The sequence below is a fragment of the Garra rufa genome, chromosome 6, assembly GCF_049309525.1.
Source record: "Garra rufa chromosome 6, GarRuf1.0, whole genome shotgun sequence".
NCBI classification, from domain to species: domain Eukaryota; kingdom Metazoa; phylum Chordata; class Actinopteri; order Cypriniformes; family Cyprinidae; genus Garra; species Garra rufa.
Genome location: NC_133366.1, coordinates 48,970,335 through 48,996,774, shown reverse-complemented (window position 1 = coordinate 48,996,774; position 26,440 = coordinate 48,970,335). Strand labels below are relative to the sequence as shown.

The 26,440-nt window shown below is 30.2% G+C and overlaps 1 protein-coding gene across 1 annotated transcript in view; it reads left to right on the top strand.

Moving 5' to 3' along the window:
- pard3ba (par-3 family cell polarity regulator beta a) overlaps positions 1 to 26,440 on the top strand; it is a 250,801-nt gene that overhangs the window by 83,032 nt on the left and 141,329 nt on the right. The window contains exons 4-8 of the mRNA XM_073842392.1: positions 447 to 547; positions 9,905 to 9,996; positions 18,134 to 18,220; positions 21,509 to 21,634; positions 25,034 to 25,470. Coding sequence (XP_073698493.1) covers positions 447 to 547; positions 9,905 to 9,996; positions 18,134 to 18,220; positions 21,509 to 21,634; positions 25,034 to 25,470 — 843 coding nt within the window. The remainder of the gene's footprint in view (positions 1 to 446; positions 548 to 9,904; positions 9,997 to 18,133; positions 18,221 to 21,508; positions 21,635 to 25,033; positions 25,471 to 26,440) is intronic.

The window sequence follows — 26,440 nt, the reverse complement described above, 5'->3', positions numbered from 1 at the left end:
TTTATATTCATATTATTTTATTTTATTATTTATTTAATTTTATTTAATTTTCTTAAAGATAACAAATACTTTTTTTCTTTAATTTGCCATTTTCATTTACTTTAAGTTTAAGTACTAAAATAACAAACTAAAGCTTCGTCTTAATAAAAAGAGACATATTTAAAAAAAGCTGATAAAAATGACAAAACACAACGGAAAAATAGTAATACACATAATGGAAAATAGTAATACAATCTAATTCAAGATATTAACAAAAACCTTAAACAGTATCTCAATGATACTAAAATAACAATGTTTGGTGTTATATGATAATGTCATGTATCATGGTATTGCAGTAGTGCTTTTTGAATATCTAAGTCATTATATTGCATTTAACCTATGTTTCATAATGCAGAATGATTCTATTTTAGATGTATAACTGTAGCCCTTAATTTTTTCCCCATCAGCCACTCCTCTCTCCGTGCGAAGCAGCAGTGACCCCGCCCTCGCCCCGCCCCTGGATGTCATTTCATTGGACACTGAGGACATCAGCAGACCCCAGTCCACTGTGAGTGAACACACACCACACCCTGATGTTTACTAGGAGCGTCTGAGAAAAGTGTCAGCTTTCTTTTTCAGTTGTTACAGTAAATGAAATCCAAATTTGTATTGAGATTTTGGTGGAAGCAGTACATTTGAGTTTCCGGCCTTTTGTTGTATTTAACCTGTCCTTGTTTGCAGGGTTTACACTGAACAGTCAACATTCATGGTCATATTGTATTTGTGTTTAAGGTTGACCTTTTAGCTCTGCCATCCTTGTTGTCTTACGCTCTCTCGTGATTGTTTTCATCAACAAAGCTTTTACTCTTTATATATATCTGTCTTTCATTCTTTGTGTTTGAGGTCATCTATTAAAGAGCTATTTTTTGCTCTCACATTCAGACAAACAGGATATATAGTATTACTCAAACATTTAGAGTCAGGAAGATTTTTCTAATAGAAAATAGTACTTTGATTCAGTGAGGATGATTAAAGTGACAGTAAAGACTTGAAAAATGAAAAAATATTAGGCAGCATAATTGCTATTAACATTCATAATAATAGTAAATGTTTCTTGAGCAACAGAATGATTTCTGAAGGATCATGTGACGCTGAAGACTGGAGTAATGATGCTGAAAATTCAGCTTTGCATCACAGAAATAAATTGCATTTTAAAATATATTCAGATAGAAAACAGTTATTTTAAATAGTGATAATATTTCTGATTTTATTTATATAAATATTTTTGCTTAAATAAATAGAGCCTTGGTGAGCCCAGAATCTCACACAGAATGTAGACAAATTAAAGAAAGAAAGTAAGAAAGAAATAAAGAAGAAAGAGTAAGAAAAAAAAAAACAATAAAATGCATAAACTATCAAAACAAACGAAAACTAAACTGAAAATAAACCAACCCCTGAATAAATGAAGGAAAGAAAGAAAGAAAGATAGAAAGAAAGCAAATCAATAATCAATAATTCAGCGTTGCATCACAGAAATAAATTACATTTTAAAATATATTCTAATAGAACACAGTTATTTTAAATAATAATAATATTTCAGATTTTATAGTATTTTTGATCAAATAAATACAGCCTTGGTGAGCCCAGAATCCTACTAAACTTTTGAACTGCAATATAAGTTAGTGTTTAGGATTTTTCTCTATGTACTCTCACACAGAAAGCCAACGCAGTATATTTTAATTCTGAGTGTGACATTTCCTAAATTGTAGCACTTTCAGGCTCTTGGAAACTGCTGAGTGTATCAGGACTACATACATAAAACTGTCCAATATCTCTAAAATGTTAGCATCAAACGGGAAAAGAAAGTGTAAGGCAATTGTTAGGAATTCATGGGGTGTCTGCGAAATTACTTCTCGCACAGACGCTCGCACACATCCGTCCCAGATGGCTCTGAGTGACAGTAATCATTGCGGTGCACTCCTCAATGACAGGGTGAGGGCACGCTAATGCATCAGCGGCAGCACTTTTGAGACGGTGAGGATTCATAAATATATGCGTATTCTCTATGCACCCCAAATAAATATCTGCTTCTGTCAGTGCCACCGCTGCAGATTCCACTTCCTCCTGGAGGACTTCTTCAGCACTCTTCAGAATCAGGTGACGCTTGTAAAGGATTCTTGGAGACTCTAGTTCCAGATACATTACTGACATGATTTATATAAATAGGACGTGTTCTGGATCAACATTTCTTTCAATCAATCAGCGCCTAGTCAGAGGCCAGCTTAGCCTTATGATAGGAATGCTATTTCTAGCGATGCACTAAGATCTTGACTAGACCTGATATGTCTGAACCCCACTGAAAATGCTAGTTTGTTAGGAATAACTATTAATTTCATTCATGTTATAATATTTTATGTTATCCTAAATATGTATGCATGTGTCAGTGTTAATCAATTTTTAAACAGTAGCTTGGAAAAGGTACACTACAGCTTAAAAGTTTGGGTTGGGTACGATTTTTTTTTAGGTTTTTGAAAGAAGTCTCTCACCAAGGCTGCATTTATTGCAAAAATACAAGAAAAAACTAACAGCCAACAAATGAATCAAAAAAAGGCAAACCAAGTAAATACACACACTACTCAAACAAACAAAAAATAAACCAAGAATAAACCAGCCAATGATTAAATAAAAAACAAAACAAACAAAAACAAATTAACAAAATAAAAAATAAATAATAAAAAAAAGAATAATGCAATGTGTAAACCACTGAAACAAACAAAAAAGAAGCCAACACATAAATAAATCAAAGAAAGCAAGCAAGCAAGAAAGAAACCAAGTAAACAAGCGTAATACAGAAACAAACAAAGAATGAATAAACAATAAAACAAACAAATTAATAAAAGAAAGAAAGAAACAGACAAGCTAATGAAACAAACAAAAAATAAACCAAGACTTAACCAAACCATGAATAAATGAAAGAAAAAAAGAATAAATGAAGAAAAGAAAGATTAGAAAGAAAGACAAGAAAGAAAACTATCAAAACAAAAATAAACCAAGAATGAGCCAACCCATGAATAAATACAAAATAAAAAAAGAAAGAGAGAAAGAAAACTATTGAAACAAACAAAAATAAACCAAGAATGACAAAACCAAAGAATAAATAAACAATAAAGCAAATTAATGAAAGAAAGAAAAGTACAAATGACAAACTACAGAAGCAAAAAATAAATAAACCAAGAATTAACCAACCCATGAATAAATTAACAAAAGAAAGGAAGGAAGGAAGGAAGGAGAGAAAACTACTGAAACAAACAAAAATAAGAATGAAGAAACTAAAGAATAAATAAACAATAAAACAAATTAATGAAAGAAAGAACAAATGACAAACTACAGAAATAAACAAAAAATAAACCAAGAATGACAAAACCAAAGAATAAATAAACAATAAAGCAAATTAATGAAAGAAAGAAAAGTACAAATGACAAACTACAGAAACAAAAAATAAATAAACCAAGAATTAACCAACCCATGAATAAATTAACGAAAGGAAGGAAGGAAGGAAGGAAAGAAAACCATTGAAACAAACAAAAATAAGAATGAAGAAACTAAAGAATAAATAAACAATAAAACAAATTAATGAAAGAAAGAACAAATGACAAACTACAGAAACAAACCAAGAATGAACCAACCTGTTTATAAATGAAAGAAAGAAAGAAAGATAGATACAGGCAAACTACTGAAACAAACAAAAATAAACCAAGAATGAACCAACCCGTGAAAAAATAAAATAAAAGAAAGAAAGAAAGAAAGAAAGAAAGATACAGGCAAACTAATGAAACAAACAAAAATAAACCAAGAATAAACCAACCCATGAAAAAATAAAAGAAAGAAAGAAATAAAGAAAGAAAGAAAGAAACAGGCAAACTACTGAAACAAACAAAAATGAACCAAGAATGAGCCAACCTGTTTATAAATGAAAGAAAGAAATAAAGATAGAAAGATACAGGCAAACTAATGAAACAAACAAAAATAAACCAAGAATGAGCCAACCCATTAATAAATGAAAGAAAGAAAGAAAGAAAGATACAGGCAAACTACTGAAACAAACACAAATAAACCAAGAATAAACCAACCCATGAAAAAATAAAAGAAAGAAAGAAAGAAAGAAAGAAAGAAAGAAAGAAAGAAAGAAAGAAAGAAAGAAAGATACAGGCATACTACTGAAACAAACAAAAATAAACCAAGAATGAACCAACCCATTAATAAATGAAAGAAAGAAAGAAAGAAAGAAAGAAAGAAAGAAAGATACAGGCAAACTACTGAAACAAATATAAACCAAGAATGAAAAAACTAAAGAACAAATAAACAATAAAACAAATTAAAGAAAGAAAAAAATACAAGTACAGAAACAAAAAAACAAAAACAAGAATGAACCAACCGATGAATAAATGAATGAAAGAAAGAAATAAAGAAAGAGGCAAAATACCGAAACAAACATTAAGAAAAAAATTAAGAATAAATAAACAATAAAACAAACAAATTAACAAATGATCCAAAAAGGCAAACTAAAAAAACAAGGAAACAAGTAAACTATCGTAACAACAAAACTACACCAATAATTAACCAACCATGAATAAATAAAAGAAACAAAGAAATCAACAAACCAAGCGATCAGAAAAACTACTGAACCAAAATAACAAAATATACCAACAATAAAGCAACCAATGAATAAATGACTGAACGAACAAACAAATTAACAAAGAAAGAAAGAAAGAAAGAAACAAACCAACCAACCAACTCAAACAAAACAGCAAACAAAGTAAACAAGCTGATTTTTCAATGGCTTTCCCACAGCATTGTATAAAAATCGATTACATGTCCCAGGTGTTTATTAGAGCGCTGACCATAATTACACATCTCAAGTTCATGTTCATGTGTGCTGGAAGGTCTAGACAACCTCCTCAACACATCTGATAATCATCTCATCTTCAGTTTAAAGCATAACCAATAAATCACCGTCTCACACTTATAATTACCCACCTCTCCTGTACATACAGTTGAGATGTGAGCACAGCAGAGCAGAGCCCAGCAGCCCAGAGAAACTCCTCAAATCATTTAACGGTGTGCTGTGCCTGAGTGGAGGTGACCGCCGGCTGTGAGCTTGAGCTCTGGGACGGATGATAATGGACTGGGGGAGCTTCAGGGTTCCCCTTCGAACCATAACATGAACATGAAGCTCACGTTCCTTGAGGGAGTTTCAAAAGACCTCCATTAGATCAGAAAATGCAGTGTGTGCGTCAGATTTACACAAGCAGGACATTCCGTTCTGATCTGATGCTCTTGGAACAGCCTCACTCCCAAAATGATGGGGTTCATAATGTTATTATTCAAGACCTCAAACCTAATCCTAAAATCTGATGTGGTCTGGTTAAGAAATCTTGTTCCAGGAACATCTTCTAGTCGGTTTGATTTCATAACTTGTTCCTGATTCAACAACATTGCCATGAACCCATCAAGTTTTTTTTTAGATCAGATCAGAAACTTTACAGAGGAAAAGCAGCTTGTACATGAAAATTATGTTTACTGTAAACACAGGTTAAAGTTTTAAGACCCAAGTATCATATAAATCTACGCCACAAGATTGCTGTCATAAACATGAGCCGTGTCCAAAAGGCAAAGGTGTTGCTACAATTTCTATATTTTCAAGATTTCTCAGAGGTTGGGTTTCAGGTATAATTCCTTTGAAGTAATGGTGCTTCATATAACATTATCTAGAGTAAAAGGTGTAGTGTTAAAGGGATAGTTCACCCAAAAAGAGTCTAAAAAAACATACACAGACAAAACCAAATTAAACCCTGTGGCTCGTGACAATACATTTGTATTAAAATGGTAATTACTTGTGCTTATCCTGATTGTTGCAACCGTTAAAAACTAAAAGATTACATTTGCTTGCACAGACTCATCCGGGAGTGTTGACTTTTCACTGACTGCCAACTTTTAAACCTGATCGGCTGATGTTATGGTTGCTTGCTCTCTGTTGTGAACGCGCTCAGGACAGTTAGACATTGCGGCGGATCAGAGATAAAAAATGAGATAAATACTGTTCAGTTTCTTGCACAGACCGATTGTTTTGTGTCTTAGAGCCTCAGTGTATCGTCACGAGCCGCAGGGTTTAATTGGGTTTTGTCTGTGTATGTTTTTTTTAAAACTCAAAGCTGTGGGTCCCATTGACTGCCATTATACGAAAATTTAAAGTTGAAAATCTTCGTTTGTGCTCTACTGAAGAAACAAAGTCACCTACATCTTAAAAAGCCCTGGGGGTAAGCAGATAAACATCAAATTTTTGGGTAAACTTTCCCTTTAATGATAAATCCACTGTAACGTTTGTACTGGCTACTGTATACAGGGCAACATACAGACTTTATCAAAGAATTTGTTGATTTTCTATTAGTGCTGGCTGCAAATAAAGTCTTAATTGTTGGTGATTTTACCATCCATGTTGATAATGAAAAGGATGCACTGGGTCTCAGTTCCTCAGCATATCCAATAGCTCAGAAAAACTTGAAGATGTCACAGAAGCAATGGGCTCTCTCTTTGCTAGACTTTAGACTGTTATATAACAATAAAACTGCTAGATATAATTTGTTTGTTTTATATTGTTTTCATGCAATTTTATTGCTGTTATAAATACCCTTAATTTAGAAAAAAAAAATTGCACCTTAAAGAGAGCAGCCTGGAAAATGGAGTGCAGCTGGAAGAAAACTAGATGTATTTCGTATTGCATGGAGGAAAAGTAATTCCTTCTACAGAAAAGCTTTAAAAACTTAAAATTACAAACACAGTCCCAGGTATTTATTCAATAAAGTGGCAAAATTAATGAAAAATAAAGCCCCAGCAGGCGTTGACATTTCCCAGTACACAGCAGTAATAACTACTTTACTTCCAAGATCGATACTATTAGAGATAAAGTTATAACCATGCAGCCGTCAGCTACAGTATTGCATCAGATACCCTAAAGGAACAATTCTATTCATTTGGTGATACAGAAGAGAAAAAAAATTCTAAATTTGTTATATCATCTAAACCATAAACATGTATGTTAGACCCTATATTAATTACAGATCGATCTCAAATCTCTCTTTTCTGTCAAAAAATAGTAGAAAACATAGCTTTTTTAACAATTTCGGTTAGTGTTTTTGTTTAAAAACTTGGGTTAGTGTTTGTGTTGGTAGGTCTTATGATAGAAATTGTGCTGAGTTATCATGTATAGTAGATTGATGATCCAGCTTTGCTGTTGTAATATCTGTCAGATCTACAGTTAGATGGATGGATGAGATGGACTCAAAGGTCATAGAGAAACACATTTGTGATGCAAATCCCTACACACACACACACACACACACACACACACACACACACACACACACACACACACACACACACACACACACACACACACACACACACACACACACACACACACACACACAGTCTCTTACAAACTCTCTCATTAGGCTTTGACATTTATTCAATTACTGTATTCCCAAGAGTTTGCCCAGCACTCATAAGTCTTATGTAAACAGGCCGTGCGCCCCGAGAGCCAAGGACACACATATTTAATATAGACTCCGCTTGCATGGCTGATGCGTCTGACCATGAATGTTTTACTGTGTTTACTTCAAGCATATTTAGGTCGTAAACATATCAACAAAATCCTCACATCACGCCTGAGTCAGTTTTTCCCCACCCTGTTGTTGTATTTAGCTTCCACCAAAACCTGCAATGCCGTATTTTCTGGAATATACTGTACAGTTGAGGTCAAAAGATTACATGCACCTTGCAGAATCTGCAAAATGTTAATTATTTTACCGAAATAAATGGGTTCATACAAAATACAAGTTATATTTTATTTAGTACTGACCTGAGTAATATATTTCACATAGACATTTACATATAATCCATAAGAGAAAATAATAGTTGAATTTATAAAAATTACCCCATTCAAAAGTTGCGGTTGATTCTTAATACTTAATACTGTGTTTTTTGACCTGAATGAAACTTTTTTTTTTTAAGTGATAGTTGTTCATCAGAAAAATCCTTCAGGTCCCACAAATTCTTTGGTTTTCCAGCATTTTTGTGCATTTGAACCCTTTTCAACAATGGCTGCATGATTTTGAGAACCATCTTTTCACACTGAGGACAACTGAGGGACTCATATGCAACTAATACAGAAGGTTTAAACGCTCACTGATGCTTCAGAAGGAAAGACGATGCATTAGGATGTGGATAAATGTTGAATTATTTTGTTTTCTGGCAAACATGTAAGTATTTTCTGTAGCTTTTGAAGGGCAGTACTAAATGAAAAAAAAAGAAGATATTTAGACAAAATAAGAAAAATGTACACATCATCTTTCTGTTCAGAAGTTTTCACCCCCGGCTTAATGCATCGTTTTTCTGGAGCATCTATCACTTAAAAAAAAAAAAAAACAGCTGTAGATCATACAGGTAACAACACAGTGTTAAGAATCAAGTATATGTAAACTGTTGAACAGGCTTATTTTTATAAATTAAATAAATAAACATGTATTTTGTATGATCCCTTTTATTTTGGTAAAATAATTAAACTTTTGCAGATTCTGCGAGGTGTATGTAAACTTTTGACCTTGACTGTAAGTTAATGTTTTTTTTGTAAGTTAATGTTTTTTTTTTTTTTCAATATAATGCAATTAACATCAAGCACATAAAATATGCATAAAGTGACACATTTGTATTGGTGTTTAACAAGTAGTTTCAGTTTTGCTTATAAAATTTATTTTGGTTAGGCATTTATGAATGAAGACATAATTTTACATAATTTTTAGAAATGGCATGGGAAGGGGCGTAACATTTCCATCACACGCTTGAGGTATTCAGCCAATCACAACGCACCGGATAGCTGGCCAATCAGTGAACACCTCAGTTTCCATCAGTGTTTCAGAAAGGCAGGGCAGAGAGAAGCAACAATAATGTACAATATGTGGAAAATAATTTGTTTTTTGAATCTCAAACTGCATAAACACATTGCATTACAACAAATACACAAAATAATGCTCTTTTTTGCAACATCAACAGACCCCTTTAAAATATTTTTTTGTATTTTAATAGATTTTGAAATTTAATTTCAAATTTCCTGAATTTTCAGCATCATTACTCCAGTCTTCAGTGTCACATGGTTCTTCAGGAATCATTCTAATATGCTGATTTGCTGCTTAAGAAACATATCTTATGATTAATGTTGAAGACATGAAGTCAGATTGTTATTTACTTTATTGTACATGTTTAAATGTGTCTGCTTTCACTTTTCAGTACTGTTATGTCACTCGACCATCTCTCCATTAAAGTCTCTCATGTGAACAGTGTGCACTTAATACAGCAGGGAGATGATGCACATTAACAATAGCCCCACCGGTTGAGCTGGCCCTGTGGCCCTCAGGAGCATGTGGCCTAGCGGGGGGATAATCGCTCTCTACTCAGACAATCTAGGTCACTTTTTGTGTGTTTGCTGCGTCCCATGAGGGGGGGTCCCATGTGTTTGTGTATGTGTGGAGAAAAGGGTGCGTTGTGGACCAGCATTAGCGACGACTCCACGTTGAGGAAAGTGGACCTTCCCTTTTATGGTGCATCATTTTGTTTTTCTTCGTCTTTATGTTTTGTGTTTGTTTTTTGTGTTCATTTGCCTTTTATCTGTTTTGATCGGAGTTTCCAGATGACATATAAATCGCTTAGAAAAAAAGTGAAAGGCAGACAGTGAGAGAAAGACGGCAGGGATGCAATTCTAGTATTTCAGTGGTGAACTGTGTTCCTGCTCAGTAGGGAACACTGAAGTTTGGTTGTTTTGGGGTCTTCTGGAGTAACTGAAGTGATGGTGAGTGTGTTTTTGTGTTGACAGGGTGTCGGTCATGCAGTCACTGTGAAGGGAGGAGCCATGGACAAACCTAAGGTGGACGTCCCATTCACCAGGACCGCACAAGTCGACTTAAGGTGAGGGAGTTTGTGTGTGCTTATATGTAGTGTATGAATGCGCGTGTACAATTATAAAGGGGGTATGAAATAATATTAATTCAGTAATCAGTGCAAGCAGCAATCTGCCATAAGATGAATTTGGGTCTTTGTTTTGTGGAAGGCTCTTTGTTGTGAGATTGAGGTTATTTCTGGTTGTGTGTGGCCAGGTCCCATTTTATATGTACTTATAAAAATAAGTATTTAAATACATAAATATTGATACATATTCATTAATTAATTAATTATGTTTTATTTATACATTTATTTATAAATATTTACATTTACTTTCATTTATATGTGTATATATTTTTATTTTTATAAATATTGATGTGTCAGTTACTTTTTTGGATGTATTTATTTAAATATGTATTTATAAGTATTTATATTTACTTACATTTATTTTAATTTTACTTTTATTTATATTTTGTTTAGATTTTTATTCATATTTAAATACATAAATATTGACATTTGTTAATTACTTTTTGGATGTATTTATTTAAATATGTGATTATATTTTAAGTATATATTTTAACTTACATTTATTTTAAATGTAATTATATATATTTCTTTACATTTTTGATTAATATTTAAATACATAAATATTGACATTTATTAATTACTTTTTGAATAATTGTAATAACTAATAATAATAATAATTTAAATAACTTATTTAAATATATTTATATTTTATACATTTCATAATGTATTTTATACATTTTTACTTACATTGCTTTTATATGTACTTATTTATATTTTGTTTGTTTATAAATATTGAAATATATAAATATTGAAATTTATCAGTTATTTTGGATGCATTTATTTAAATATATATTATATATATATATATATATATATATATATATAATAACATATAATATATAATATAAATTATTTATATTTATATTTACATTTATTTTACATATTATTTATTATACATAATTCAATTGTTGATTTGTTATATATATATATATATATATATATAATTTTTATTTATATATATTTATTTAACTATTAGTTTATACATTTTATTTGTACATGTATTTAAGAATATTTATTTCACATATTTTATTAATTTAAATGTATTCATATATGTTTTATTACTTTTTTATTTAAATGCATTAATACACATTCATTTTTATTTAGTTTTTTAATATGATATAAAATGGTTGTTTCTTGTTGTATTTAGCTGTGCTTTATAAAAGGCTGATACACATTATCTATATTTTAACTGTATTTGACAGATAATGATTTTTAATACCAATATTTTAACATTTTAAGTATCAAATATGATATCCAATATTTATGCCATGGCACTTTTACATTATACTATAATGTGGCATTAGTTATAATCAAGTTTAGTGTGCTTGATTCTAACAGATTTTAACACTGTGATCAATTTATATGCTGCCTGATCTGTAACACGTTTGCACCTGTAAAGCACTTTTACAAGCATTGAACCGTATACTATAAGATTTCAACACTTTATCCATGTTTTAAAGTCAGGCTTAATGTCATGTGCTTAAACCAGAAGTGCCAGAATGTGCTTATCTAGAAGCAGCTTTTCCTATTGAAATTCTTATCTAGCTAAAATAATGAAAACGGCAAAACTGATCTTAGCCTGAAAGGTTTGGCTCGTCTGAGCGTTGTGATTTCAGCAGATGATTTCATGTCGAGCTTATGCGTGTATATCGTCGTTCCCAGTCTTAATATGTACACTAGTTGCCATAGTCACAGAGCGGGAGACGTACATACGTCACTTTTTTTTTTTTTCTCCATTCGTGCCGCTTATCGCAGGTCATGTGAGCTCATCTCTTCTCCCTGAGAGAGGGATGAAGTTTATCTCTCGCCTCTCTTCAGCGCTTCTGTCAATCAGCATTACTGATGCACACACACTTGTACAGCTCATTAAACATTGAAGTGGTCTACAGTACTGCATCACCTCAGCTCAAGCCCCTGAGGTCCATCTGGGATTCAATCAAGTTTTAATAAGAGTGCTTATTTTAGTTCTCTACTTTCTGTGAGATACAATCATTTCCCGTTTCTATTAAATAGTTATTATAGTTATTATTAAACTTTTTTTAGGTCTGGTCTTTATATTAATGACATTTTTTCTTTAGTTGGGCATGGATATTACCAGTTGGTGACCGCAGTTGAACGTCATAAGTTGGGTATATGGTCTGGGTGAAGTTAGATAAGATGGCATTTAATATGACACAAATGAGAACGAAGCTTTGAGGGAGTAGTAGTGTGGTCAAGTTGACTGTTCAGCCAGTAAATATTGAAATATGTCTTTCCACACATTTCCAGTGGACAGAAAATATTATTGAATGGTGTGTACTTTGGTCCCTGAATCACAGCTTTGGTATTTAAGTTTGTTCAAATGTAAGTAAGAGTAATAGCAAACAACTTAGGAAACACCACAAAATAAATACATAAACAAATAATTAAAAAAATAAATATAAAATATAAATATAATTATATTTATATAATAAATATAAAATATTACAAATAAATAAATATGCAAACAAACAAATGAATAAAAATACAAATATTGAAAATATTAAAAAAACAAATAAATGCACAAAAAATAAGTACAAATATTAAATATATTTAAAAACAAACTAACAAATAAAAATATAAATAACAAATAAAAAAAAATAAAAAAATATTTTAAATAAACACAAACTAACAAATAAATAAATACAAATATTTAAAAACAAATAAAATGCACAAACTAATAAATAATTAAAATACAATTATTTATAATATTTAAAAAATCAAATCAAAATAAATATAAAAAATTAAAAATTAAAAACGCAAACAAATAAATTAATAGAGATAATAAATATTAAAAACAAACAAATAAATACATAAATAAAAATAAAAATATTACAATTCTGAAAAAACAAATAAATAAATACACAAACAAACAAAAAAAATATTAAAAAACAAATACACAAACAAATACATAAATAAAACACAAATATTAAATTAAAACAAACAAACAAAAAAAATAAAAAAAAATATGAAATAAATGGATAATAAAATGTTCAGCAAGAAGTTTTTGCCTGTTTTATCGTCAACTAGGCAGATATTGTAAGTCTATAACAAGTTTGTTCAAATTTAACAACAATAGGAGACATAAAAATAATGAAATAAAAATAAATAAAAATATAAATGAATAAATACATTTATAAAAACCTGAAGTAATTACTCTAAAATACATTATCACCAGCCAGACAATATAGTAAATCTGCAATATGAGTTTGTTCAAATTTAAGCAAGGTAATAGCAAAAACATTACAAAATAAACACAAATGTTTACATAGATAACTAGTGCAGGTTGAGTCAGTTTCTGAGGGTTGTGTGATTACTGAGAAATTTGTTCGTTCATTTCTTTTTCAGGTAATTTATGGAATTGTGGTTTGAGACTAGAAAGTATTTCGTGAAGTGTTTTTCTCTTTTATCTTGAAATTGATCACAGGAAGAGAGAAAGTGTTTTTCCCTCTCTGACACTTCCTCGACACACACACACACACACACACACACACACACACACACACACACACTGCTGTTGTGGTGTGTGAGCAGTAATAAGCTCTGTATCTGTCTGATGAGCTGCTGCCAGTCTCAGTTTTTATTCATGTAAATTCATGGATGCTCCGCGCCACACTGGGCACATGCAAATTGGCAGAGGGGTTTTTATTTTGGGAGGAATGCAAATGTAGGAGAGGTTTTATTTTTGTGGTGATGCACTCTGCAGATCAAGCCGTGCGGAAGAATGTGGCCTGATCTCACTAGTTGCTGGAGTTTGTTTGTGTGTTGGTAGTTTGCATTAGCATTTAGCAGATGTGGCACATCAGAATGTCACATTGACTGAAGTCTGTAACTAGATGATCAGCAGAAAGTCACATAGAAATGTATTATGCCGCCCACTTATACATGAATGGTCTGTCTGACAGGTACTGACAAATCCTTTTTGAAATAATATATTATATATAAAAAACACATTATGAAATATATATTGAATAGTAAACCGATATTTTAAATTGCAATAATATTTTACTGTATTTATGTATGAATGTTTTTTTTTTGCCTGTTTTATCATTATAAATACTATCTATCTAAAGAAAACACCACAAATAAAGTAATAAAATATCTAAAATAAAATAAATAATTTCGATTTTAAAATATATTCATATAGTAAACCGATATTTTAATTTGCAGTAATATTTTACTGTATTTTTCTGTATGATTTTTCATTAAATTATGAAAGATTTTTTTTCAAATATGCAAACAAATAAATAAATAAAAACAAAAATATTTATATAGAATTTAAAATACAAATATTGAAAAATATATAAAAACAAATAAATACACAAACAAATAAATTAATAAAAATAAAAAATATTAAAAATAAAAAACAAATAAATACAAAAACAGACAAACAAAAATGAAAAATCTGAAAAAACAAAAATAATTAAAGCTGCAAGCAGCATTTAGCGGGGTTCGAGCATTTAAGGCCTTTTTTGGTTTCTATGATGTTAGGGTGTAGGCCAACTTGAAATAAATGACATATCATATGAAGATCTAGTGTTTGAGTGAATATATGAGCATTTTTTTATTGTAGCAATTTGAGGCCATTTAATATAGAATTTTCATATTTTGGACACCTTTTTAACTGTTATAGCGCCACCTATGGTCCGATCTTCATGAAACTTTGCATGCTTGTTAAGAGTCATCTGACACATGTTTTCACCAATTTTTGTAAAGTTTTTGTTTAGGTTTTATAGGCTTTTGAGTATATGTGGCCACGCCCCTTTTCTAAATGACCCTGTTATAGCCAACCAAAGGACAAAATTAAACATTTTTTTGATGATTATTGATCTAGAGAGTTCAGAGAATATTACAGCAGTGGTTTGATCTAGATCGGGTGAAAAACCTAGGACTAGATCGCAAAAGTATTTTTTAAAAATATTTCTGAATAATTAATGAACAATTTGATTGACAGTAATGGTTCTTGAGGCAAATTTCGTTAGCGCCAACTAGTGGCCGATTTCTTTCAAAATTCTTACAGGCCTTTAGGGCCATGAATCGAACATGCCCACCGAGTTTCGTTCCGATTGACCTCTGTTAACCTTGTCAAATAGGTTCTCAAACTTCATTGGCTAATGGCGGCCATGTTTTTTGAGATACGCCAGTGTCCTTATAGACACTTGTAAAATGTTCAGCAAGAAGATTTTCAATGAATTTTTGAAATAAAATGTATAAAATAAAATAAAATAATAAAAAAATACAAATAATAAATAAACAAACAAATAAAATTAAAAATGTTTAAAAAAATGTATATAGAAAACTACACAAATAAAATATCTTAAAGTAAATAAATCAGATTTTAAAATACATTCACATAATAAACCAATATTTTAAGTTGCAATAATATTTTACAGTATTTTTTTTCTTTTTTTTTTTTTTTTGCAGTTTTATCTGTCTGTCAGTCTATAATGCTAAAATATAGTAAGTAATAAAATAATAAAGTTTGAGTTTGTAAGTAACTGTGATTTGTCTAGCTTGTCTGAATCTTCCAGAAAAGCTTTCTTTTTCCCTGACAGAGATGGAAGAGCTCTCTTTCTCTCATCTTGCGTTGTGTCTTTATTGTGATGAGAGATGCAGGTAGGCACCTTTGCCTTCGGCTCTCATCTCAGACACACTGAATGGCAGTGACTCTGCTGGCTTTCGGCTCATTTGTTTGGTCATTAATGTCGTCCCGCAGGACATAAACAGCAAATGGATTTGCAGCGTGTGTTGACAAGAGTACAAAGTAGCTGCTGAATACTTTAGCTTTTGTGTGTGGGTTTGTGTTTTAAATGCACTGACTGCTGTAGGCCAGAAACATACTCTACGCAGCTACACGGATGCGGATGCTGCTTCAATGCGTTGCAAATATGCGTTTCATATACTTGCATGCATTATAGTGTGAATGTGGCAATAACAAACTTGAAGTATGGGGGTAAAAGGTACCTTCAAATGCTTGTGCCATTGAACTGATAAAACATTTTTTTATATATATGTTGTTTATGTTTTAAATATGTTTTAATTTGTCTGCATGCTTTTCTATTGTCAAGTACTTAATTTATGTACGAGTGTGTGTTTGTTGAATTATTTATTTGCCCACTTGGAGTATTTAGTTTAGTTTAGTTTTTATCTATGTTTTTTTGTTTTAAATTTCTTTCTTAATCACATACATTTATCTTTATGCTTCCTTATTGTTAAGTACTTTTGTTTGTCTATTTTAAAATGTATTTACATGCCCACTTGAAACATTTTTATTTTATTTTATTTTATTTTTGGCATTGGGAATTATATAAAACAACATCCATTTATCAGTACATCTTGACTATAATTAAAATGTGCATTTTTTTGTCTTCTACCACTTTAAATATTTTATTTTGTTTTATTTTTGCCATTATATAATGTCCTTTACTATAAATAAATGGAACATTTTTCATGTTTTAACACTTGACGTTTTGTATTTAATTTTATTTTATTGTACATTTAATTTTTGTCATTGGGAAATTATATAAAACAATGTCAGTTTACATGCTTGTTTTGTTTTATATTTTTGGCATTGGGAATTATATCAGTATATTATATCAGAACATTTCCTTGACTATAATTAAATTGCATTTTATTTTATTTTATTTTATTTTATTTTTAATTTATTTAATTTATTTTATTTTTGGCTTTATATAATCTCCTTTACTATAAATAAATTGGACATTCTTTGTTTTACCACTTGAAATGTTGTATTATTTTATCTTATTTTATTTTAATTGTTGGCATTGAGAATTATATAAAACAATGTCAGTTTATCAGTACATCTTCTTTTTTTCATTATTTATTTTTAGTATTAGGAATTATATAAAACAATATCAGTTTATCAGTACATCTCCTTGTCTATAATTAAATTGCATTTAAAAAAAATGTTTTACCACTTCAAATATTTTATTTTATTTTTGGAATTATATAATCTCCTTTATTATAAATAAATTGGCCTTGTTTTAAAGTTTTACCACTTGAATTTACCACAATTTTTTGTATTATTTTATTGTATTTTCATTAATGGCATTGAGAATTATGTAAAACAATGTCAGTTTATCAGTACATCTTCTTTTAATTAACATTTTTGTAATTGTTTTACCACTTCAAATCTTTTATTTTATTTTAGGCATTATATAATCTTCTCATTTACTATAATTACATTTGGCATTTTTTATGTTTTACTGCTTCTATTTAATACATTTTTTTATTTTATTATTTTGTTTTATTTTATTGGCATCTCCTTTACTATAATTAAATTGGACTTTTTTATGTTTTACCACTTGACAAAATTTTTTTTATTTATTTTTGCAATTATATAATCTCCTTTACTACAAATAAATTGGACATTTTATGTTTTAAGACTTGATTATTTTATTTTATTTTATTTATATTTCTTTCTCATTTATCTGTGTGCTTCTGTCAAGTGTGTGTGTGTGTGTGTGTGTGTGTGTGTGTGTGTGTGTGTGTGTGTGTGTGTGTGTGTGTGTGTGTGTGTGTGTGTGTGTGTGTGTGTGTGTGTATAAAAACAAGTGAAATCCCATATATTTTGATGGAGAAACCTATTGATCTTTTTACTCTTTCCTCCAAAAACCACCCTTGCAACCACACAGCAAACGCTTGAAACATCAAAATATTGTCAGGCTCAAATGTACTTCACTAAAAATAAAAATCTAGTGTATCCTATGTGTATTTGTTTGTGTTTGATTATATGCGTCAGGTCATAGGAGAGTGTGATTGAACACTATAACATTACACACACTTTGGGAGCTCTAGACCTGAGGAAATGATGCAGGTGACAGGAGGAGCACTCCATTGATATCCAAGACAGTTCCTAGCGTAATGGTTTTTTGGCTTGTCATTTTGACGTGTGACTGTTGTTCTGCTAATGTAATTGCGTTCTGCTGAAAGTTTCCACTTCCAAAATATATTTCTCAGTTTGTGGAAGTCCTTTTCCTTTTTTCTGCCAAGAAAAATGTGACTAACCACCGTGACCGTTGTGTTTCCCTTACTGCAGCAGCCTCACACGGACGGTGGATATTTCTCCAGACCTCGGGCCTCTGGGCATCAAAGTCATATCATACTGCTCCTCACTGAGTGGAAGGTAACACACACAACCCACCCACACACACACACACACACACACACACACACACACACACACACACATACATACACATACATACATTCATGGCATCTTCACACTCTTGCATAAACACTGTTGCACAAATTCTGTTGTTGGATTCTCGAGAATTGACACTTTATTTATACTTTGTTGTTCAGAAAAGGCTTTTATACAGCTGACAATCTAGCAATGTGAGTGAATTTTGTTATTTTTGCATCAGCCATTATATGTGACCAGATAAAAAAAAATATATATAAAACGGCTTGTTTTTTTAAATGTAATTCATATACTTTTATTATTATTATTATTATTATTATTATTATTATTATTATTATTATTATTATTATTATTATTATTATTCATCCCAGCATTTATTTTATTTTATTTTATTTATTTTTTGTTTTATTTTATTTCAAATTAGCCATTGGTCATTATATAAAAAAAAATTTATTTTATGTTTTTATTTATTTCCTACAACTTTTTGCTGTTTGAGTCTTTTAGTGTTATATTTTATTTATTTTATTTTATTTAAATTTTGCCATTGGTCATTATATAAAACATTTTATTTTATTATTTTATGTTTTTATTTTATGTTTTTATTTATTTCCTACAACTTTTTTCTGTTTGAGACTTTTAGTGTTATATTTTATTATTTTATTTCAATTTTGCCATTGGTCATTATATAAAACATTTTATTTTATTTTATTATTTTTTTAATAAAAATAATATTTATTTCTGTTTGTATCTTTTAGTGTTATATTTTATTAATTTTATTTTATTTCAATTTGGCCATTGGTCATTATATAAAACATTTTATTTTATTATTTTATGTTTTTATTTATTTCCTACAACTTTTTTCTGTTTGAGACTTTTAGTGTTATATTTTGTTATTTTATTTCAATTTTGCCATTGGTCATTATATAAAACATTTTATTTTATTTTATTTTATTTTATTTTATTTTATTATTTTTTTAATAAAAATAATTTTTATTTCTGTTTGTATCTTTTAGTTTTATATTTTATTCATTTTATTTTATTTTAATTTGGCCATTGGTCATTATATAAAACATTTTATTTTATTATTTTATTTTTTTATTTTATGTTTTTATTTATTTCCTACAACTTTTTTCTGTTTGAGTCTTTTAGTGTTATATTTTTTTATTTTATTTATTTTATTTATTTCATTTTATTTTTATTATTGCCCATTATATAAAACAATGTCAGCTGACCAGTTTGTCCCATTTATTTTATTTTTGATTAATTTAAATAATTTCATAATTTTTTCATTTAATTTTATTATTTTATTTTCAGCATTGGCTATTATATAAAACAATATTAGCTGACCAGTTTGTCAGCTTGTCTCATTTACTATTATTTATTTAATGAAAATTATTTTATTTTAGGCCATTATATATTATATTCAGCTTGTTAAGGAGTAGCATCACCTTGTCACATTTATAAACACTATCTAGGACATGCGTGCATTACTTTGATAATTTCAGTGTTATGAGTCAACAGTATCCCATTCATATTGACCTATAACCACACAGTCACACACTTACAGGAAGTAGCTAGGAGAATGGCTCTTTCAGACTGCCTGAACAGGTCAAAAGTTAAGTGCTCAGGGCAAGGACACACACATGCTGCATGACAGGAAGTCCTCCCTGGGTGACGGTGACATGCTTCCTGTTGTTTGGGCCTGTGCGCCCTGTTGAGCTCCGGATGGAAATAGACCCTCTCTCTGTAGGTGGGCAAACCTGTCTGGTGGCCTCAGGAACCTCTCTTTAGGGTGTGGAAGCCTCAAAGGAAACCCTAAAGTCTTAAAGGAAGTAACATCAAATGAAATCCTGTGTTTAGTTCATTTTCCCAGTCATCAAAAAATTGATCATTGAGACAGTTGTCCGGAAAGACCTGTTCTCGAAAAAAAAAAAAAAAAAAAAGAATTGAAGAAAAAAAAAAGATTCTGATTCCTCCAATATCAGATGTTCAGAAAAGGTTCATATATGTCTGATATTTTCATTAACATTTTTTATCATTTTATTATATTATTTTATTTTGGACATCTCCATACATCTCTCCATTTTTAAATCCCCCAATATTTTTCATATTTTATTTTATTTTTCCTACACCTTATAATAAAATCTGGATATATCTCATTCCACATCCATTTCTAAATCCTCCAGTGTTTTTATTTCATAATTTCATTTTATTTTATTTTATTTTTTCCCACACCTTACAATTAAATCTAGACATATCTCTTACATATATCCATTTTTAAATCCTCCAATATTTTTTATTTAATTTCATTCTGTACATTCTGGAAATTCCAGTCTATTTTTAAATCCTCCAGTGTTTTTATTTCATTATTTTATTTATTTCTTTATTTATTTCTTTATTATTATTTTTTTTTTTCACACCTTATGATAAAGTCTGGATATCTCATACATATATCCAATATTTTTATTTTATTTTATTTTATTTTATTTTATTTTATTTTATTCTGTACATTCTGAAAATTCCCATACATATCTCTATTTTTAAATCCTCATTTATTTTATTTTATTTTTCCTACACCTTATAATAAAATCTGAACATATCTCCATCCATATCTCAATTTTTAAATCCTCCAATATTTTTATTTTATTTTGTTTTTATTTTTTTCTAGAAATTCTGGACATATCTCCATCCATATCTCCATTTTTAAATCCTCCAATATTTATTTTATTTTATTTTATTTTATTTTATTTTTTTTTCCCACACCTTATAATAAAATCTGGACATATCTTCATGCATATATCTCCTTTTTTAAATCCCCTAATATTTTTAATTTTATTGATTTTTTTATTTTATTTTCCCTATGCCTTGTAATAAATTCTGGAAATATGATATATCTTTATTTTCAAAACATTCCAGCATTAAAAAAAAATATATATATATTTATTTAATTTTCCTATGCGTTATAATAAATTCTGGACCTATTTCCAGACATATCTCCATTTTTAAATCATTTCAGCATTTTTTTATTATAGTTTTAAAATGTATATTATTTAATATAAAATGTATGAAACTTGCTACTGCATCTTTAGAACAAGCACACCACTAGGCCACAGTTCAACAACCTTTTAATATATTGTGTTAACGAAACTACAAAAATTTAATTCAAGTCATTTTCAGTTGGAATTCATCTACTTAAGTACAACTAATATCTTCAGTTACTGTTTGAACACCCTTCCCTGTCTGAAACCTGTTTGTCGCCTTTGTCATCAGGACTCTGGGTCTAAATATCCGAGCCATCGAGAAGAACAGCCGCTCTGAACGAGAAAGGATCTTTGAAGAGGACGAGTGCATCGTACAGATCAATGACACCGAGTTAATAGACAAGTCCTTCGCTCAGTGAGTGTCTGACTCTTTCATCCGTTACACTTTCATTGTTGTCATGTGGATTACTAATCGTCCGTCCGTTCTCTTTCTCTCCACTTCATTCTATTCCTTTATTATCCGTCTTTTGTGTTGTTTTTGCTTTCATGCGACTGTTCTCTCTGCCAGTCGCTCGTAACGTGCAAACGCAATCGTACCGGACCTTTTGTCCTCCTTGTTATCTATCGCTCCATCCATCCTCTCTCGTTTCTTGCAGAGTTTCAGTGCTATAACTTTAACACAACAAAAGAGAATGGTTTTCTCTTGCCACGAGTGTGGAATTGCCCTATTAAGTAGCATCAGTGGTATCGGACAGCCTTCAAAAGGCCGACAGATTGAACAAAGAGGCACTATTAGAGGAAGAGTTAGAGAAATGGCTATGAGAGTAAAAGGGTTTGAAGTAGAAATGAGAAAAGACTTGAATCAAGCAAGTCAATTTTACATCTCCTGTGGCGTTCTAAACTCAACTCCAAAAAGTTTGCTTAATGCATTTAATGAAACATAAATTTTAATGTTCTTTTACACATTCATTTTTCAGTAATGTTGGCCATTAATTGCGTGTGTACCGCAACCATTTTGAGTTTGTTGTTCGGTAACAGTTTTAAAAATGTTGGATGGTTGAGAATCTAAGTACGATTGCACTAGTCATGTTTTAAGTATAAATGTAATTCATTTCATTTTTGGAATATTTTTTAGTATCCATTATTTTGTATTATTTTATTTTACTTTACTTTATTTGATTTATTTTTCCTATGCCTTATAATACATTTTGGACATATTTTCAGATATATCACCATTTTTTAATTCCAGCATTTGATTTTATTTAATTTTCTTTTTTTTTTTCTTTTTCTTATTATAATAAATTCTGGACATATTCCCAGATATATCTACCTTTTTGAATCATTCCAGAATTTTATTTGATTATATTTGTTTTATTTTACTTTATTTTTCTTATTATAGTAAATTTTGGACATATTTCCAGATATATAATTTTTGAATTATTCCACCGTATTATTTTATTTTATTTTTCCTGCCTTGTAATAAATGGACATCTGGACATATTTCCAGATATATCTCCATTTTTTGATTCTGGACATTTTTACAGATATGTCTCCATTTTTGAATCATTCCAACATTTAATTTAATTTAATTTAATTTAATTTTATTTTATTTTATTTTATTTTATTTTATTTTATTTTATTTTATTTTATTTTATTTTATTTTATTTTATTTTATTTTATTTTATTTTATTTTATTTTATTTTATTTTATTTTATTTTATTTTTTTTCCTGCCTTATAATAAATTCTGGACACTTCCAGATATATCTCCATTTTTTGATTCTGGACATATTTCCAGATATATCTCAATTTTTGAATCATTCCAACATTTTATTATTTTATTTTATTTTTCCTGCCTTATTAATAAATGGACATCTGGAAATATTTCCAGATATTTCTCCATTTTTTTAATTCTGGACATTTTTCCAGGTATGTCTCCATTTTTTTTAATCATTCCAACATTTCATTTCATTTCATTTTATTTTTCCTGCCTTAAAATAAATTCTGGACATATTTCCAGATATATCTCCATTTTTTTAATCATTCCAACATTTTATTTTGTTTTGTTTTGTTGGCAAACAAAACAAACATTTTATATTAAAATGTTATAAAATGGATGGTTCATGGTTTTCATTTTTGAAATATTTTATTTGGTATCCATCCTGACTAAAGTCCATTAAATTCCATATTATTGATGGAATTGGTATAAATAAATGTTAACATAGAAAGATTCAATTCTAGCCATTTTACTATAGTTGAAGTTGGCATGAAATTAAAATTTTAGCATTTTTACATTAAATCTTTTCATGTTTCACACCATTATGACCAATAATACACTCAACTGTGGTAAAATCTGTAATGTACCACCGAAAATTCAGTTTGGCAGATTTAACAGCTTGAATTCTGTCTATTGTCACATTACATCTGCTGTTAGTAATGCTATCCATTTTATAGTTGTTTTTTTTATTTTTATAAAAAGTCTAATTGGATTAGCCACCTGAAGTCATTGTAAAATTTATGATTTATGCAAATGTGGCTGCATATCAATTAAATGTCATTAGCATGGTGCCATATTTAATTCTATGCAAATCAAAATTGGACCGTGGGGGGCAACTAATCAGGAATTCCTTCATTTTCAATTGTGTTATATGAAATTTGGCATCTGTCCTTACCATTTAAATTTCAAATTAATAAGCTAGTATTTTGCATATATAACAATCTTTAATAATTATGTTGCTTGGGGATTTTAAACTCATGTTGAAGTCTGACATTCATCAATTCTGACATTTTTTTGCAATTCTGACTTCTTTTTTGGACTTTTTTTTCTCAGAATTGCATGATGTAAACACAACTGCGCAAAATAAAGTCAAAAATACGATTTAAAATGTGCAATTCTGGCTTTTCTTTCAATTCTGGCTTTTTTAAACACAATTGCGAGAAATAGTCAAAATTGCAATTAAAAACTCAAATTCTGATTTTTTTTGTAATTGCAAGTTTATATCTCACAATTCTGACTCAGAATTGTGTGATATAAACAGTTAGAAACAGTCAAAATTGCAATTAAAAACTCGCAATTCTGACTTCTTTTTCTCTTTTTTCTCAGAATTGCTTGATATAAACACAGAAATAATTGCGAGATATAAACTTGCAATTGCAAGAAAAGTCAGAATTGTACGTTTTTAATCGCATTTTGACTTTTTTTGCAATTGTGATTATGTCACGCAGTCAGAATTGCAAGTTTATATCTGTCAATTCTGACTTTATAACTCGCAACTGTAAGTTTATATCACACAATTCTGAGTAAAAAGTCAGAATTGTGAGATAAAAAGCTGCAATTACCTTTTTTATTCAATGGTGATAATAGGCTTTCATATGAAATGGAAATTCATGTGTATATAATACAAAAATTTTTTTTTTTTTTTTTTCATATTTCATAAGTACATTTCCCCCAAATTTTCAATGATATTTACTCATGTTGAAGTTAACGTGAAATGGACAATCATCAATTTTCTAAATGCTTCTTAACAACCTTACTGTAAACTGTAAAATCGGTAATGCGCCACCTTTCTTTGCTTGTTTTTTTAACGCAGTCACACTATTCTATAGTAACAAGGTGAATTCCCGGGAGTTCTTCTGTAGTAAGATAGAAGTGTTAAGAAGTGATTCCCACTGGAAGTCCTTGAGCGAAACCCCTTTTGAATGCTGCTAATGAAGGAGGCTGTTGAGTCTTTGAAGCACTGAACGTCTTTCTATTCATGTTATCTACAAATATGCATTACACAACAATAAGACGTGGTTTCACTGTTGATGTTTCAGGTCTCAAGAAGTGTTTCGCCAAGCCATGTCCTCGCCCACCATACGTTTGGAGGTGCTTCCTGTCGCCAACAAGCTCCGCTACGAAAAGAGCCTCATCGGGCAGCTTTTCAACAGCACCGAACCAACCCCCGTGGCCCCCAAAGTCAAAAGTCCTTTCTTGGTTCAGAAACTCGGCCCGAGCAATACATCAACGCCGTCTCCAGAGCCGCTTGCGTCGCACACCCCACCCCAAATGGAGGAGGAGCTACAACCCACAAGACACACCCCCATCGAAACAGAACATCACAGAGCCACGCCTTCTCCTCCAGTTAGTGCATCACCCACCTTGAAAGATGGCAGCGACAGCCCCACCCATAAAAAGACCCCAGCCCTCGCCGCACTGGTTAACATGATGAACAAAAAGTCGGCGAGGAAAATGAAGATCGATTTGAAGAAAGGTAAGCCAGATGTGAAATCCAAAAATAGGGTTTTGAATGGTGGAAAAGCTGTCCAGTTGACCAGAAGGTGCCGTCACTCGCACTGCGATTTAACCCTTGTCAGAACTGCCGCATTGCAATGTCTGTACTTGTTCTTTTCCCTTTATTTCCTCACCTCTCTGTCTTTATCGCTCCTCTCAGCTGATTGACAGCTACTATTGTTTAAAACTTTAATGTCAGGTGCTCTTCTGGGACTGGAGATTTCATCATTTGCCATCTTTAGTATGCTGGGTTGGCCGCTATCCTCTATGACATCTCTCCTCAAGTGTGTGCGAGAGAGAGACAGAGCAATTCTCGGCTTCAGTAATCACATGTGTCCCTGCGGACGAGAGACTCGAGGGAATCGCTTTCTTAGTATGATTCTTTAAGCCTCTTTTTCCCTTTCTTCTCTTAGTGGGTTTCTGGGTGAATCTTATGAAACCTGTCAATAACACGTCCAGGTCATATTTCAGTCCAAAAGTTAAAAGAGAGAGAGAGAGAGAGAGAGAAAAATTATATATATGTATAATATTTCTTTCTTATGTGAATGTAATCCTTTTATTGTGACATTTCCTGAAATATATATGTTCATGTTCCCCAAATTTTCATTATTGCAAGAAAATATAATTTGTGTTATGAAAAAATATAATTATTTGAATAGTATAAAAAATAAAAACACAATAAATAATAATATTTTATTACATATGCGTATTAACATGTCTGTCTGGTAGTAAACCTTTAATTTATGGTAATTTGACAAAAAATAAGAAATAAATAAACCGTCGTATTGTCACGTTTTTTTTTTTCTATAGTATTTTTAAATGTGGAATCTTTATTGTCTTTATATATGGTATCTATAGACAGATAGATAGATGGATAGATATAGATAGATGCAATACATTCTAAAATGAATATATATTAATATATATGCTATTTTTATGCAATAAATATA